This window comes from Podarcis raffonei, chromosome 10 (assembly GCF_027172205.1).
Source record: "Podarcis raffonei isolate rPodRaf1 chromosome 10, rPodRaf1.pri, whole genome shotgun sequence".
NCBI lineage: Eukaryota > Metazoa > Chordata > Lepidosauria > Squamata > Lacertidae > Podarcis > Podarcis raffonei.
This window is the reverse complement of record NC_070611.1, coordinates 11546331-11561983: the sequence shown is the minus strand read 5'-3', so window position 1 is coordinate 11561983 and position 15653 is coordinate 11546331. Positions and strand designations below refer to the sequence as shown.

Genomic DNA, 15653 nt, shown 5'->3' with positions numbered 1-15653 from the left:
GTCTAGTTATCTCCCGCTTGGACTACTGCAACGCGCTCTACGTGGGGCTACCTTTGAAGGTGACCCGGAAACTGCAACAAATCCAGAATGCAGCAGCTAGACTGGTGACTGGGAGCAGCCGCCAAGACCACATAACACCGGTCTTGAAAGACCTACATTGGCTCCCAGTACGTTTCCGAGCACAATTCAAAGTGTTGGTGCTGACCTTTAAAGCCCTAAACGGCCTCAGCTTAGTATACCTGAAGGAGCGTCTCTATCCCCATTGTTCTGCCCGGACACTGAGGTCCAGCTTTGAGGGCCTTCTGGAGGTTTCCTAACTGAGAGAAGCGAAGTTACAGGGATCCAAGCAGAGGGCCTTCTCGGTGGTGGCACCCACCCTGTGAAACTCCCTCCCATCAGATGTCAAGGAAATAAACAACTATCTGACTTTTAGAAGACATCTGAAGGCAGCCCTGTTTAGGGAAGTTTTTAATGTTTGATGTTTTATTGTGCTTTTAATTTTGTCAGGAGCCGCCCAGACTGGCTGGGGAAACCCAGCCAGATGTTGTTGTTGTTGTCACAGCTACAAGGGAATATTCTTTTTTGAATTCAAATTGAGATGCAAAGGAAGAACCCTGTTGCCTTTAACTGCAAAAGAGCAGGCCGCGTTTTTCTCTTCTGCAATCTTAGCGCTGTGGCGCTTTTCGCACTAAGATTGGAGATAAGCGCCTGCCTGCTCTTAGACCGCAAGTGACAGCAGGCAGAGGTTTATCTCAAATCTCAGTGCTAAGCACCACAGCGCTAAGATCAGGGACAAGAGAGCCTTTATCTCAGATCTTAGCACTTAGATGGGAAATGACTGCTCTCTGAGGTTCCCCACAGCTGCTATATTTTCAAAACAAGACAACCTGTAATCTGATTGGTAAAATTCTGACAGGGCTGCTGCTGTATCTCTTATTTTTTATCTGAATGTTTTGAATTGGCCCTTGATTCAACTGAGTCTCATAAGAGGAGACTTCAAAGTTCAGACACTCAATGCATAATACTTTTAATTGGGGTCAGGCGACGTTTTAAATCATGTAATTGCCTTAATCTGGGTTTCGAAATTGTACTTAACCCTCCCTGGTATCTTTGAATGAAGGGCAAGCTGTAAATCTCAATAAAGGAATACACACTGCTAGAAACTGGGCTATGGCCTGCCCCTGTTCCTTTACCATGGTCATAGTATAATAATAATAATAATAACAATAATAATAATAATATATATATATTATTAATATATTAATATATTATTAATTATATATTTATTAATATATTAATATATTATTAATTATATATTTATTAATATATTAATATTAATATATATTAATAATATATAGGGGCGCGGGTGGCGCTGTGGGTAAAAGCCTCAGCGCCTAGGGCTTGCCGATCGAAAGGTCGGCGGTTCGAATCCCCGCAGCGGGGTGCGCTCCCGCTGCTCGGTCCCAGCGCCTGCCAACCTAGCAGTTCGAAAGCACCCCCGGGTGCAAGTAGATAAATAGGGACCGCTTACCAGCGGGAAGGTAAACGGCGTTCCGTGTGCTGCGCTGGCTCGCCAGATGCAGCTTTTCACGCTGGCCACGTGACCCGGAAGTGTCTGCGGACAGCGCTGGCCCCCGGCCTCTTGAGTGAGATGGGCGCACAACCCTAGAGTCTGTCAAGACTGGCCCGTACGGGCAGGGGTACCTTTACCTTTACCTTTATTAATTATACCCCGCCCATCTGGCTGGGTTTCCCATTGGAGTTCTGACATGGCTACCTGTATAATAATAATAATAGTAGTAGTAGTAGTAGTCTGCCATTAACCGTTAGTATGGCAATGGCTGTGGGCAAGATCAGAATTACTGAGGATGTGTACAATCACTAAGGACTTGATGGGGATTATATTTGCTGTTTTATATTGTCACGACTGAGTGAGACTGGGATCGCGACTACTATCCTATGCTGTGACTGCATTGCAGGGGGTTGGTCTAGATGATCCTTGGGGTTTAGAACGTCACCCATTGGTTTTGGAGCACCCAATATCTACATTCACGGGGCCTTCTGCTTTTTAAGTGGGAGAGTTGTCAACTATCAAATCCAACTGGTATTTGCATATTGGGTCCACAGTCTTAAAAGCCAGCCAGCCAGCCCCTCTATGTGCTCTAGTCACTGAAGTCAAATGGATATCGTTCGGTTACATGAAAACAAAAAACAAAAGAAAAGAAAACAAAACATCAAGCTCTATTTACCCGTCTTGATACTGTAGCATTAGCTCTCTCTTTGAGCTGGGGATCTGTGGGCAAGTTTAACCATATGATATAAGGGGTATCGTACTTCGCTCGTAGCCTCGGGCACCGCTTGAAGACAAAGTCGATAAGGAAAAATTTGATTCCTGCATAAAGTCCTATGTAATTGGAAAGACCAAGAAAGAAAGAAAGAAAGAAAGAAAGAAAGAAAGAAAGAAAGAAAGAAAGAAAGGTTATCAGTGAAATATCAGCTTAACCGGAATTGTGCTACCGATATAGTCACCGTACAACCAAAACGAAGATACAGTCATACCTCGTGTTATGTTTGCTTCATGTTACGTTTTTTCAGGTTGCGGCGACCCGCGACGACCCAGAAGTACTGGAAAGGGTTACTTCTGGTTTTCGCCACTCGTGCATGCGCAGTGCACTAAATTGCGCTTCGTTCATGCGGACAAGCACCAAATTGCACCACGCACCTGCGCAGTTGCGGGCTTTTCACGTTGCAAATGGGCCTCCGGAACAGATCCCATTCGCAACCAGAGGTACCGCTGTACTTCAACCCTTGAACAAAAGGCCAGAAACTATAGGGTCTGCAAGAGATGTGACCTAGAAATTCAAGTGGCCACACAACTGCAAAAGCAGAAGTTAAGGCTGATTTACAGCAAAGCAGCAGCAGCGGTGCAGCTATGGATCTCTTTATCTTGGCCATCTTGACAGCTGAAAAATAAGGTTTCCATGACCTATCTGGAAAGAGTTAATTAATGCAGGCCTGTTTGGGGCAGGTGGTTTTAAATTGTATTACTTACAATGTTATAACCCACCTTGGGTAGGCAAAAAACCCAAAATATAAAATGAAATTACCAGCTGCCCTCTAACACTTCAGGTTGGGACATTGCTGTGTACTGTATGCTAGCATTTTCTGTCCTGTATGGTTGTTTATATGGCCAGCTTAAATATTTTATGCTTTAATTTTACTTGTAAGCCATATTGAGAAGATGGTTCCAGAAGCATTTAAAAGAAATTATTCTCAGAAGGGGTTACATCCATCTATGGGACGCGGGTGGCACTGTGGTCTAAACCACTGAGCCTCTTGGGCTTGCCAATCGGAAGGTCGGCAGTTCAAATCCCCACGACGGGTTGAGCTCCCATTGCTCTGCCCCAGCTCCTGCCAACCTAGCAGTTCGAAAGCACACCAGTGCAAGTAGATAAATAGGTACTGTTGCAGCGGGAAAGTAAACGGCGTTTCCGTGCGCTCTGGTTTCCCTCACGTTGCACCAGAAGCGGTTTAGTCATGCTGGCCACATGACCTGGAAAGCTGTCTATGGACAAATGCAGGCTCCCTCAGCCTGAAAGCAAGATGAGCGCTGCAACCCCATAGTCGCCTTTGACTGGACGTAACCGTCCAGGGGTCCTTTACCTTACATCCATCTCCAAGCAAGTCTGGCACCACACATGTATTTTTTTTAAGCATGCCCAATTAATGGCTCATAATGGAAACTTGGTTCCTGGTCAAGATAGATGTGAGCTTCTAAGACCACAAGGAGCGGCAAGAAATCTGAAAAGTGTTACCCATTGAAAGGCCGATGATCCTGTACGGAATACAGCAGGATGCTATAAACGCCGCCCACAGAGCAATGTACAGCTTTTGCGTAACTTCAGGCTGCACCCACATAAACAAGCTGTGAAAGGGAAAAGGAACAGAGAAAGAAGTGAGACATTGCGGCACTTTGTTCTCTCTCCCCGTTCAAATATGCTGAAAATAAATACATTTAAAACTCACTTTTTGATTTTTTCCAGTATGTCTGACATTTTGCCAAACAAATTCTGCAATTGAAAGAGGAAGGGAATGTCAGCTCAGAATATACTGCAGTGCAACTTAAGCTAAAGTTCTATTCTGGGTATAAAGCCATCATTTTAAATTTTGGTGGGAAAAAATCAGTTCCATCTCATTGCAAAGGTGGAAGAAAATCTTTATTCCAGTCACAAGTACGACACTCATAAAATCTTCACATTCCAGAAATTGCTGGTTGCCTCCCCTCTCCCCCCCCCCCCGGTGCCTTGTATTTTAGGAACCATAAACTACAGATTTCCCAATGGGCAGAACTGCGAATCCTGTGTAAAAAGATTGCTGTTTTGAGAACGTAGAAAACATCCCTTGAACACTGGAAATGACTGCAGGGAAAATGACCGCATTTACACTAACATTGAACTGACCCCCCCCCCATTTTATTTAGTGGTTGTTGGTTTTTGGGTCTGTGTTTTGTTTTGTTTTACAAAGTTTGCACATTTACCAAAATATCAATCATACATTTGGCATCAACTTCCTCCCCACCCCCACCTTCCATGGTTCATTTCAGTTACCCATTTCTGCTGCATATTCCAATTAAGCTGTATTATTTCCATTTTATATCAGTTTTCTTTCTGCTGCTGAATTTACTCTAACCCTGCTAACGTCTTTAATTAGTTTACAATAATTATACAAGTATCCTACAAACCTTTTCCAATCTTCCTTTTAAAAAAAATTCTTCATGGCCTCTTATTCTACAAGTTAAGTTTAGCCACTTCTGCATATTCCATCAATTTCATCTGCCATGAACATTTCAAACGCTGTACGGTCTACGCATTGCAAGAGGCAATATTGCGGCATGAAGTCAAGAAGAAAAGAGTCTTCTGAAACTGATTTTTCACGTGGGCCAAGCTAACTCTCTTCAATGAGGGTGCACAGGTCAGAGTCACCAAAAGATTTGGGTTTAATTCTCAGTTCAGAAATGAATTTACTGGGCGGCAGCCCTCAGTAGCTAAGAAATACATATACCGTACTTTTCCGTGTATAAGACAAGGGGTTTTTTTACTCTAAAATCATGTTCAAAACTGTGCCTCGTCTTATACATGGATAGTGAATGGGGTGGACGGGTGATTGGCTGCAGCTGCAAGTAGGAGCTTGTCAGCGATGATTGTTGGCTGCTAGAAGAGCTGCTTTGGATTGGCTGTTGCTTCTCTAATTGGGTTGGTGATTGGCTTCTGCAGCAAACACTGCTGTGGATTGGCTGTCGCTGCCGCGATTGGCGGCTGCTGTTCTGGGAAGCGCGCGATTGCCAGCGGACCGCTTTTCTCAGTCGGGTAAGAGGGTTTTTTTGCTGGGGAAGGGTCTGATTGCGATTGGCTGTTGCTGTGGCAAGTGGGCGATTTTTGGCAACCCCCCCCCAAAAGCCTGAGCCATCTCCCCCTATATTTTCTAAAATTTGAGTCCCCCAAAATAGGGGGTGTCTTACACACAGGGATGTGGGTGGCGCTGTGGGTTAAACCACAGAGCCTAGGACTTGCTGATCAGAAGGTCGGCGGTTCGAATCCCCGCGATGGGGTGAGCTCCTGTTGCTTGGTCCCTGCTCCTGCCAACCTAGCAGTTTGAAAGCATGTCAAAGTGCAAGTAGATAAATAGGTACCACTCCGGTGGGAAGGTAAACGGCGTTTCCGTGTGCTGCTCTGGTTCACCAGAAGCGGCTTATTCATGCTGGCCACATGACCCGGAAGCTGTATGCTGGCTCCCTCGGCCAATAAAGCGAGATGAGCGCCGCAACCCCAGAGTCGGCCACGACTGGACCAAATGGTCAGGGGTCCCTTTACCTTATACAATGGGGGCATCTTATAGACAGAAAAGTACAGCCGATAGCAAAAGCCAGGCGTCTGACTAAGAAGCCTGCTGAGAAAGATGTTCCTCAGAGGTGTTTTGTGGGTTGCACCTAGGTTGGCACAGGCAAATATGGACCACAATGAACAGATCTGGGAGCTGACAAGAAAACTTGTGTTATGAACCGTCCTGAGATCTTACCCACAAATCCTTTCAGTGGAAGGCGCCAGGGATTATATTACCTGTGCTTTTTGTGCCACGTCCAGAACAAGCTGGAATTTTTCTGACACTGTTAGATCTTCCTTTGGAGGTTCCTGAAAGAAGACGAGAAACGAGGCAACAAGATTTTTTTTACATGTCCTTCACCTTTTAAGCAAAAATCAGATTAGGGCAGCAGATTCGTAGCAACACAATGACTATGATATGCCTGTACTTGGGGCTCGCGTGACTGAATTTTCCACCATGCAAGCATTCTCTCCCCATAAAGAACCAGATGTCCAGTTTTCTACAGAAATATATCTATTTTTTAAATGGAAGTGCATTCCATTACATGGACCACAAGCCTATAGTCTATACTCGGGACTGGGAACCTGTGGCCCTTCAAATGTGATTGGACTACAACTTTCATGAACCCCAGTTGGCATGGCCAATGACCAGGGATGATGAGAGCAGCACGGGCTCTTGGCTGAGGGCAGCAAAGTTTGCTTGGAGAACTGCCTCAGGGGAATTAACCTCCCCAGTTATAGACTTTCAGAATAAAGCAGCTCTGGAAAACTATTTACAGTCATACCTCAGGTTACAGACACTTCAGGTTGCGTTTTTCCAGGTTGCGGACCGCCGAAACGGGTTACTTCCGGGTTATGGCGGTCACGCATGCGCAGAAGCGCTAAATCGTGCTTTGCGCATGCACAGAAGCGCCGAATCGCAACCTGCCCGTGCGCAGATGCGCCGCTGCAGGTTGCGAACGTGCATTCCGCACGGTTCACGTTCACACCCCGAGCGTCCACTGTGAAAGCCATTTTCTCATGACTCGATGCCTTCAATGGTGTGTTGCTAAGTGCAATATTTGAGTTTTCAATGAAAAGCATAAAAGGAAGTTTGTGGCGCAACATCCCTGAATACTAATCATAAAAAGCTGGTAGAGTCAATTATTACAATGAGCAAAATAGATAAAACGTATCTAGAATTATTTGGACTTACAATGGGCTCAGAAACTTCAGGCACAATACTCCACTGTATTCTCCACCCTCTAAAAATAAAAATAAAAATACTTTAATTAAACAGACTAGCTTTTCCATAAGGCTCAGTTAACAGAGTAAAAGTAATGCTTAAAAAAAGCAACTCGTGTGGGTAGCAGACAACATCTTTTCAGATCTATTTTAATTATTTCCCCCAAATGCAACCACCCAGTTTGTGTCATGCAGCCTCACAGAATCATATGGTCTTGAATATTCAAAAGACTGCCATAGATTACAAGTATGTAAATAATGCTTATGTTTGTTCTTAACCAACCAAACACCCTATCAACTACACAAAGCCATAATTAACATTAAAAAAACAACCCACACTCATCAATCCTTTGACAATCGGCAGTAATTATGGCATTGCAAGAACGTTCCTACACAAATAATATCCATTCTGTGTAGTTTACTGCATTTGGCTTTTTAATTAGGGATTAGCATTCTGCTGGTTGTTAACAAAAAAAAATGATACTTGGCATTTTAGCCTTCTTGCATGCAAATAAAACTAGCCCACTCCACAGGAGAGGGGTTTCATCGGTACAAAGTTCATCAGGAGCACAATGCTGGGTCCTGAACATCCACATGGAACTGGGAACCCTGCAAGAGGTTCCTTTCTGCAGACATCTACCTTCTCCAGAAGTGGAGAAGACATGCAAAAATGGAGGTGGAGACAGCAGCCATGGGGCTCCCTAGGCACAACAAACGTGTGAAGAGGGCTTCAGGGACTCAGTGAACAGGATGAAATGTGCTTGCTGGAGCTGAAGCAATTTCAGTTCCAGCACAAGTTTATTATACCTGCGTTGATGGCACACAGAATCTGATGGCACACAGGCAGAAACTATCATGTTCAGTTACCATGGGTAACAGAACTTTGAAATGAGTAGATTTGCATCGTCACTTTTCCTGCTTTAAGAATAATGTTCTGGGTGGGGTTATTGACTTGTCTCCAAAATCAATGTTCTGTAGAGTTCCCTTCCCTCTGCTACAACCTGTAGAGGAGCTCCAGCAGTGGCAAATTGCTTCTCCCTAGGAAGTCTGGCAGATGATACAGAACCACAGAATCATACGAGTTGGAAGGGACCACGAAGAACATCTAATCCAGTGTTTCCCAAACTTGGGTCTCCAGCTGTTTTTGGACTACAACTCCCATCATCTGAAGGACCAGTGATCAGGGATGATGGGAATCGTAGTCCCAAAACAAGTGACAAACTGAAACCTCAATACAGAAGAAAGTTGAGCGATTACCTGGCTATGAGGTAATTTAGGGATAACCTCAAAATTGCTAAAAATAAGAACATAGGAATGGCCCAGCCATGCCATACAGCATTCATGTAGATCTGTAGTCAGAAGAAGAAATAAAGAATTACGAAGGAAATAATAAGAACGCTTTTATGCAATACCCATGCCGAAAACAATCTCCCAGGACATCTGTATTGATCTGAGATGAATCAGACTCTCTTGCATTGCAATTCTATGCATATTTACCTGGAAATGAGTCCAGCTATGTTCAATGGGGTTTACTCCCAGGTAAACATGTATAGGAGAGATGGGGAACTTGTAGTGCAGTAGAATCTGCAGAGCCCTAATTCCATTCATCCCTGGTTGGGGTTCAGCTGGAGTCTGAAAGGCTACAGGTTTCCATCAAATCAATTTATACTTTTGAACTGGCATCAACGCTTGGAAATCATGCAGACGGCCAAACATTTTCACTTGGAAGCCACACCCCACCCTCCCATGGTATTACACTGACCCTACAAAGTGACATTCCGGCTTTTTCCCATTCTGTAATTAATTCCCCTTGAAGAAAATGCAGGTTTTCTGACATTCTTTCAGCTTCCACGGCAACAAGCTCTCCTCACAAGCGGGCCCAGAACGGCTGCTCATTATCATGAAATGCCATTCCCTATGCGACAATTTATCATCTCAAAATCTCCATTGTTTCATTGAACTAATATTCTCAGTGTATTCTGAAGTCTGTGGTTACTTAAGGATTCTGCACAAAAATCGTGCAATTCGGCTTTGCTTGAACAATGGAGTGCAAGTGAGAATTGCAGATTAAAACTAGCTGCATAAAACTGGTATGTATAAGAGGCGGCTACCCTTGAAATACTCTCCCAGATATGTTAGGTTTCTAGAAGCAGGATAGTATTCCTGTTTTGTTTTGAGGGGAGAGACACATTATTCTATCAAGAGGCACAACCTGGCAGGAGACCCAATAAGACCCTGCAAACTCTTAAAAACCATGCCAAACCATATTCTTAAACCCACATTTAAAGTATATTTGAAACAGGGTAAACCAGCCCAGGTGGTATTCTCCATAAAAGCTCTTTGTTAAAGTGGAAGACAATCTGCTTTCTCTATATTATCAGCCCCATCGTGTTCCTTTAAGGGATGTTAAGAGATGTTGTTACAGTAATCCGGAAAACTAGACACTACGAAAGAACCAGAACAGCAAACAGGTAAAATCAGTGTATCTTTTAAAAATGGGAAAACATTGACAAACAGAGAAACTTTTGCAACTCTACACAACCGACACTCCAAGAGGCATGCTTGGTGTCACAACACACGACACTGCAATGCTGATTTGTGTATGTCATTCTGAGTGTTGTTGACTTCCAGGATTCATATTTATCAAGCCAGCTTAAACATTTAGAATTGGGTAGAGTTGCTTTCCCCCCTCCCCCAATAAACTGAGCGAAGTTCATGTCTGTAAGTTCACCTGAACGAGAAAGGACAACTTACAATAAAGGCAATAGCAGAAGTATAGATAGAATACCAGTCTGATAAGGCAGAAAGATTCTTCACAAAATTTGTGACGGGTTTGGCACCTCTCTCTAGGCAGAAGAGAAAAATAAACATACTCTAAGCAGACAGCAATGCTTCAAAAGACATAATACTTTGAATTGGAAAGGAGAGAGGAGACCACCCACACAGGCCCAATAGCTGGTGCCTGAACTTTTCAACATCCCTTTGGGATTACAAGCAGAAGCGATGTGTGTCATTGACTTAGAATGTTTCCGCAGATAAGTGGTGTATCTTGTTATTAAACACACTCTCCCATAGTCCTTATTTAGGCATGGCATCTTGCGGTTTCTAGGAATTCAGGAAGCTAAGAGCTGATCAACACACGCATCAGCATCACTCGAGTTATCGCTCTGTGAGCAGCTGCTGTATACGCAAACAGCCTCCCTGGGAAGGATCACACTCAAGGTGAAATAAGGCCGTGTGGTGTTTTTTATCCGTTTCCTACATGCAAATCAGACCTTCGTGTTCTCCAGAGATGAATCTGCCCGTACGAAGCTGCCTTCAGGTAAGGTAAAGGTAAAGGGACCCCTGACCATTAGGTCCAGTCGTGGCCGACTCTGGGGTTGCAGCGCTCATCTCACCTTACTGGCTGAGGGAGCCGGCGTACAGCTTCCGGGTCATGTGGCCAGCATGACTAAGCCGCTTCTGGCGAACCAGAGCAGCGCACAGAAACGCTGTTTACCTTCCCGCCAGAGCGGTACCTATTTATCTACTTTCACTTTGACGTGCTTTCGAACTGCTAGGTGGGCAGGAGCAGGGACCGAACAACGGGAGCTCACCCCGTCATCAGGATTCGAACCGCCGACCTTCAGATCGGCAAGTCCTAGGCTCTGTGGTTTAACCCACAGCGCCACCCATGTGCCTTCAGACTGCACCATAATTTAGGAAAGGAGTGGCACAGTAGCAAAATAATCGTTTTGCAAGAGGTCAAAGGCAGCTCAAAATATGGGCAGGACTGCAACCACACATCCTAGTCAGTCCAATTTCATCTCCATGCCTGTATTAAAAGGGGAGATTACAAACAAGGCCAAAGGCTGCATTCTGGCCATTCTTGTGGCGTGAGATGCCTCCGTGTGGGGCCTGCGGAATTTCAGATTAATCTTAAGCAACTCTAATTCTCATATACTAAAAAAAACCAACCCCACAAACATTTGACTTGCAGAACTGGTCCAGCTCCATTTGCCTGATAAGGAGCTTTATAAAACTAGAATGAAGCCAGCACAGAAATCAACTCAGCGTGATCATTTTGGAATCGAAAAATAAACTGACTCTGCACAATGAGTCTTAATGGCTTGGCAAACAGTAACAGAATTATTTAACGATGGAACACTTGATTAATTAAACTTTGTTCCATAGTTAAGACTCATTGGGCAGAATAAATCAGAACAAGATCGCTGCTCCCTCTTCACCAGGCCCCTCGGCTTTTGTTGCATGACTAGGTTTGGTGTGCCTATCCTCACTTCAGTTTCCCATGGCAGCCACACCATGAAACTGTGGTTTAATAGCTCCTTACAAGCTATGACAAACCATGGTTCACTGACCCAAACGTATGACGTCTGAATTGGGCCTATGAGTCCAATTATCACTCTAGTTGTCAGATAAATATATTCAAGAGAGTTCAAGCTTCTATTTCTGTTCAACAGAGCACAACAATAAGCTACTATTGGGAAAACGTTAAGTTCTAGGGATTAGCTTGAGCCAATGAGGTGCTATTTTAAATTAGACAATTAATTAATCCTGTGAATTAGATACACTGCAAAAAATGAATATTCACAGTTGTCACATCATGCTTGTTACATTTTAGATTTCCATAACTTTGAATATTAATAATATACTTTATCTAACTCCACGTTATATGTGACACTGAGGTAACAAAATTATATGGGTTTTATTGCTACAAGATCCACTTAAATATTTCTCAACACTGTTTGCATTTTATATACAAATACCATATATATATATATATATATATATATATATATATATACACACGTAAGAGCAACGTTAGATACTTACTTAATCGTCTCATATTTTCTGTGAGCCTGGAAAATGAATAGTAGATCATATGATATGTTATCTTTGAGGGACAAACATATTTCTGTTACTACCCCATATTCAACACAGATTATTCAAAAATTTCTGTGTTGTGTCAGAACTTCGGCATGTATATTTTTATCCAATTTCAATGCTGCCCTTCACCTGAAAATCACAGAGCAGTTCACAACATAAAACTACAAAATGAGAACACAAAATACATTGAAAAAGAATGAAAGCAAAAACCAAAAACTCTCCTCCCACAAACACATTAAAAAAGGGCATAGAATGCTAATCAGCCAAAACAAAAGGGCTGGTTAAAAAGAAATGTTTTGGCCTGGTGCCTAAAGACATTCAATGAATGTGCCAGGCAAGTCTCCCTGGGGAGAGAATTCCACAAGCAAGGAGCCACCACAGAAAAGGCTTGTTCTAATAATAATAATAATAATAATAATAATAATAATAATAATAATAATAATTTATTATTTATACCCCGCCCATCTGGCTGAGTTTCCCCAGCCACTCTGGGCGGCCCCCAATCGAGTGTTAAAAACAATACAGCATATTACACTGAACCTGGTCCGACTGCACTGGCCACCAATTAGTTTCTGGGCCCAATGCAAAGTGCTGGTTTTAACCTATAAAACAGATCAGGACCGCAATACCTTAAGGACCAGCCTTTCCCCAAATGAACCAGCTCAGACCCTACAATCGCCACATGAGGTCCTTTCTGTGCGCCTCCTTCACAAGAAGTCTGGAGGATTGCGACCAACCCTGAAAACTATTGGTATAGGGCAGTATACACATTTAATAAATAGCAATAACACAAAAACAGACTTATTCTGCGGTAGCTCCCCGCTTGTTGAATGAGGCTCACCTGGGGCCTTTGTTACAAATCTTTAGGTGCCACGCAAAAACATTCCTCTTCTCCCAGGCCACTGAAGCAATCTATGGACTTTTAAACTGTGGGGCTTTTATTTTTTGTTTGCTTGTTATTATGATTTTTTGTGACTTTTTTTTTTACTGTAAAGCACCCTGTGATCCTCAGATGAAGGGCAGAATATAAGTTTAATAAATATATATTTTTTAAAAAAATGGCTAGATAAATTTATACACGCTAGAAAATCATTGAAATAAGTCACCGAGGTAAGTTTCACAGCTATCCTACTGAGTGTTCCCCACTCCCACCCCAAAGTTGGATTTCCCGAGCTCTTAAAAACAGCAGAATATGGAAAACCTGAGAGGGCAATACTTTCTTCTCAATTTTGTGCAGATGCCCCATAAAGGGTGAGTGAATGAATCACGGCTACTCCACAGTTAATTCCCAGAGTGGAAGCAGCCTCTAACCCTTTAGCAATTGTCCCTGTTAATGTGTTTTTTTAGCAGATGGTATCATTCAAATATTTTTATTTTTTTTAAAACTGATACTCCTGTGTGACTTACCTTCTAGCACTAAGTGGTTCTTCTGTTTCAACAGTGTTTTCTTCGGGCTGAAACCTGAAGTCTTCAATATATTCCCCAAATTTGTCATAGACCCACTTTTGAACCCGTGAACACATCATGTTGCTGCGTTTATCTGCCGATAAAAAACCAACGTTTTAGTTCTAAGAGGTCAGTTGAGTACAACATATGCAAGCTAACGCAACCGTATTAACAGGTCTTCACCGTGATACGATGCCCTAGGGCCAATGGGGTAGCCAATGCGGTATTGCTGGACTACAATTCCCATCAGTCCCAACTCCCATCAGCCCCAACCTGCATGGCCAATGGTCATGGATTAAAGGGGGTTGTAGTCCAATAAGATATGGGGGGGGGCTACAGATTCCCCATCCCTGCTCTAGGGATTGAACTCTTCCATCGATGGAGGGTCTGGTCACATGATCTCTCATGAGAAACTGGTCCTACCCATGGCTGAATGCATTCACATACACACACAATCCAAAGAAGATTGGCAGATCAAGTTGATGGACTATGCCGAAATGGCAAAATTAACTGGGAAGCTCAGGAACCAAGAAGACGAGAAACTAAAAAAGAACAGGAAATGCTTATAATATACCGTATTTTCCCGTGTATAAGACGGTGCTTTTTGTTTTTAAAAATTAGGCAAAAAATGGGTGTTGCCCTATACACGGATAGTGAATCCATAGGGGAGGACGTGTGATTAATGGCAGCAGCAAGCAGGAGATTGGCAGCGGCGATTGGGCGGGTGATTGGCAGCTGTCGCGAGGCAGGCAGGTATTGGCAGCTGCGGCAAGTGGGCGGGTGGGCTGTTGGTGGCGGCGAGTGGGCAGACAATTGGCGGCTGCGGTGAGGAGTGTGATTGGCAGTGCCTGTCGCAAGCGATTGGCAGTGGAGGGCAGGCGAGTGAGTGATTGGCGGAAGTGACCTCCCCCCTCCCCCCCAAAAAGGCTAAAGAACTTAATTTCTTAATTTTGGGTTAAAAAAAATAGAGGTCATCTTATACATGGAAAAATATGGTATATACAGAATCACTGTAAACAGTTTAAAACATTAGCAAGATTCTAAATACACTTGTAATGTAATAGAAACTACAGATAATTTAGATGATGAAAACTTTGGAGAAGTACTGTTATGCAGATGAAAGTTAAGATGACCCATGAATGGGACGGGGGGAAAGTCAGGCGATTCAGAGCAATCTCGATATGTGAATGTGTATGACATTTTGATGTAAATTTATTCTCTTTTTTCTTTTCTTTTCTTTTCTTTGAAAACCAAATTCAAAAAATTGTTTTAAAAAACCTAGTCTATTTATCTATCCATCTGAATCCTAGAGACTCATCAGTAGCAATAGCCTGGGGGCAGTTTTCAATGAGGAACCTGTCCCATAGCCTACAGTGGTAGCTAAATAGTTGGCCATATTGTGCCCTACCAGCCTCGGATCCTGGCATCTTGCCACAGTTTCGAGACTTGACCCTTCTGTGATCCTGTAAAGGTAAAGGGACCCCTGACCATTAGGTCCATCATGGCTGCCTCTGGGGTTGCAGCACACATCTCGCTTTATTGGCCGAGGGAGCCGGCATACAGCTTCCGGGTCATGTGGCCAGCATGACTAAGCCGCTTCTGGCGAACCAGAGCAGCTCACGGAAACACCGTTTACCTTCCCGCCAGAGTGGTACCTATTTATCTACTTGCACTTTGACGTGCTTTCGAACGGCTAGGTTGGCAGGAGCAGGGACCGAGCAACGGGAGCTCACCCCGTTGCAGGGATTCGAACTGCCAACCTTCTGATCGGCAAGCCCTAGGCTCTGTGGTTTAACCCACAGCGCCACCATTTCTGTGATCCTGAAGGCAGGCCTAAAAATATGCCTCTAAACCTATCAATGAGTTAGGTTCCCCAGAATGCAAAGGAGGCACAAATTCAGAGTACGATGCCATGGGGATTTCTCTAATACGGTTCCATTTACAGCACCAATGAAAAGAGGCCACAAGGCAGCGTATTATATGAAAGCACACTGGTAAACTGGGAGAGAGCATCTTGCTTTGCAGGCATGCCTAGCTGGGTCAATACAGATTTCAGGAGAAACCATGGTTTGTGGTAGCTTTTAGAACCGAAACCCAAATGGTTTAGGGTGGTGTGTCTTTTCAGCACAGAGCTTCGTAAGTTTCACTCCCATCTCCACGGCACAGCAGTTTCCGAAGTCTATGAAAACAACTTCTCAACTGTTACCATAAACTGCA

At 43.6% G+C, this 15653-nt stretch overlaps 1 protein-coding gene across 4 annotated transcripts in view; it reads right to left on the bottom strand.

The window, feature by feature from the left end:
- GRAMD4 (GRAM domain containing 4) overlaps positions 1–15653 on the bottom strand; it is a 110869-nt gene that overhangs the window by 13817 nt on the left and 81399 nt on the right. For all 4 annotated transcript variants that reach the window (XM_053406598.1, XM_053406596.1, XM_053406595.1 and 1 more), the window contains 9 exons: positions 13398–13530; positions 11937–11962; positions 9858–9949; positions 8361–8452; positions 7075–7123; positions 6117–6188; positions 4027–4070; positions 3816–3925; positions 2250–2404 (listed from right to left, as the gene is read on the bottom strand). In XM_053406598.1, coding sequence (XP_053262573.1) covers positions 2250–2404; positions 3816–3925; positions 4027–4070; positions 6117–6188; positions 7075–7123; positions 8361–8452; positions 9858–9949; positions 11937–11962; positions 13398–13530 — 773 coding nt within the window. The remainder of the gene's footprint in view (positions 1–2249; positions 2405–3815; positions 3926–4026; positions 4071–6116; positions 6189–7074; positions 7124–8360; positions 8453–9857; positions 9950–11936; positions 11963–13397; positions 13531–15653) is intronic.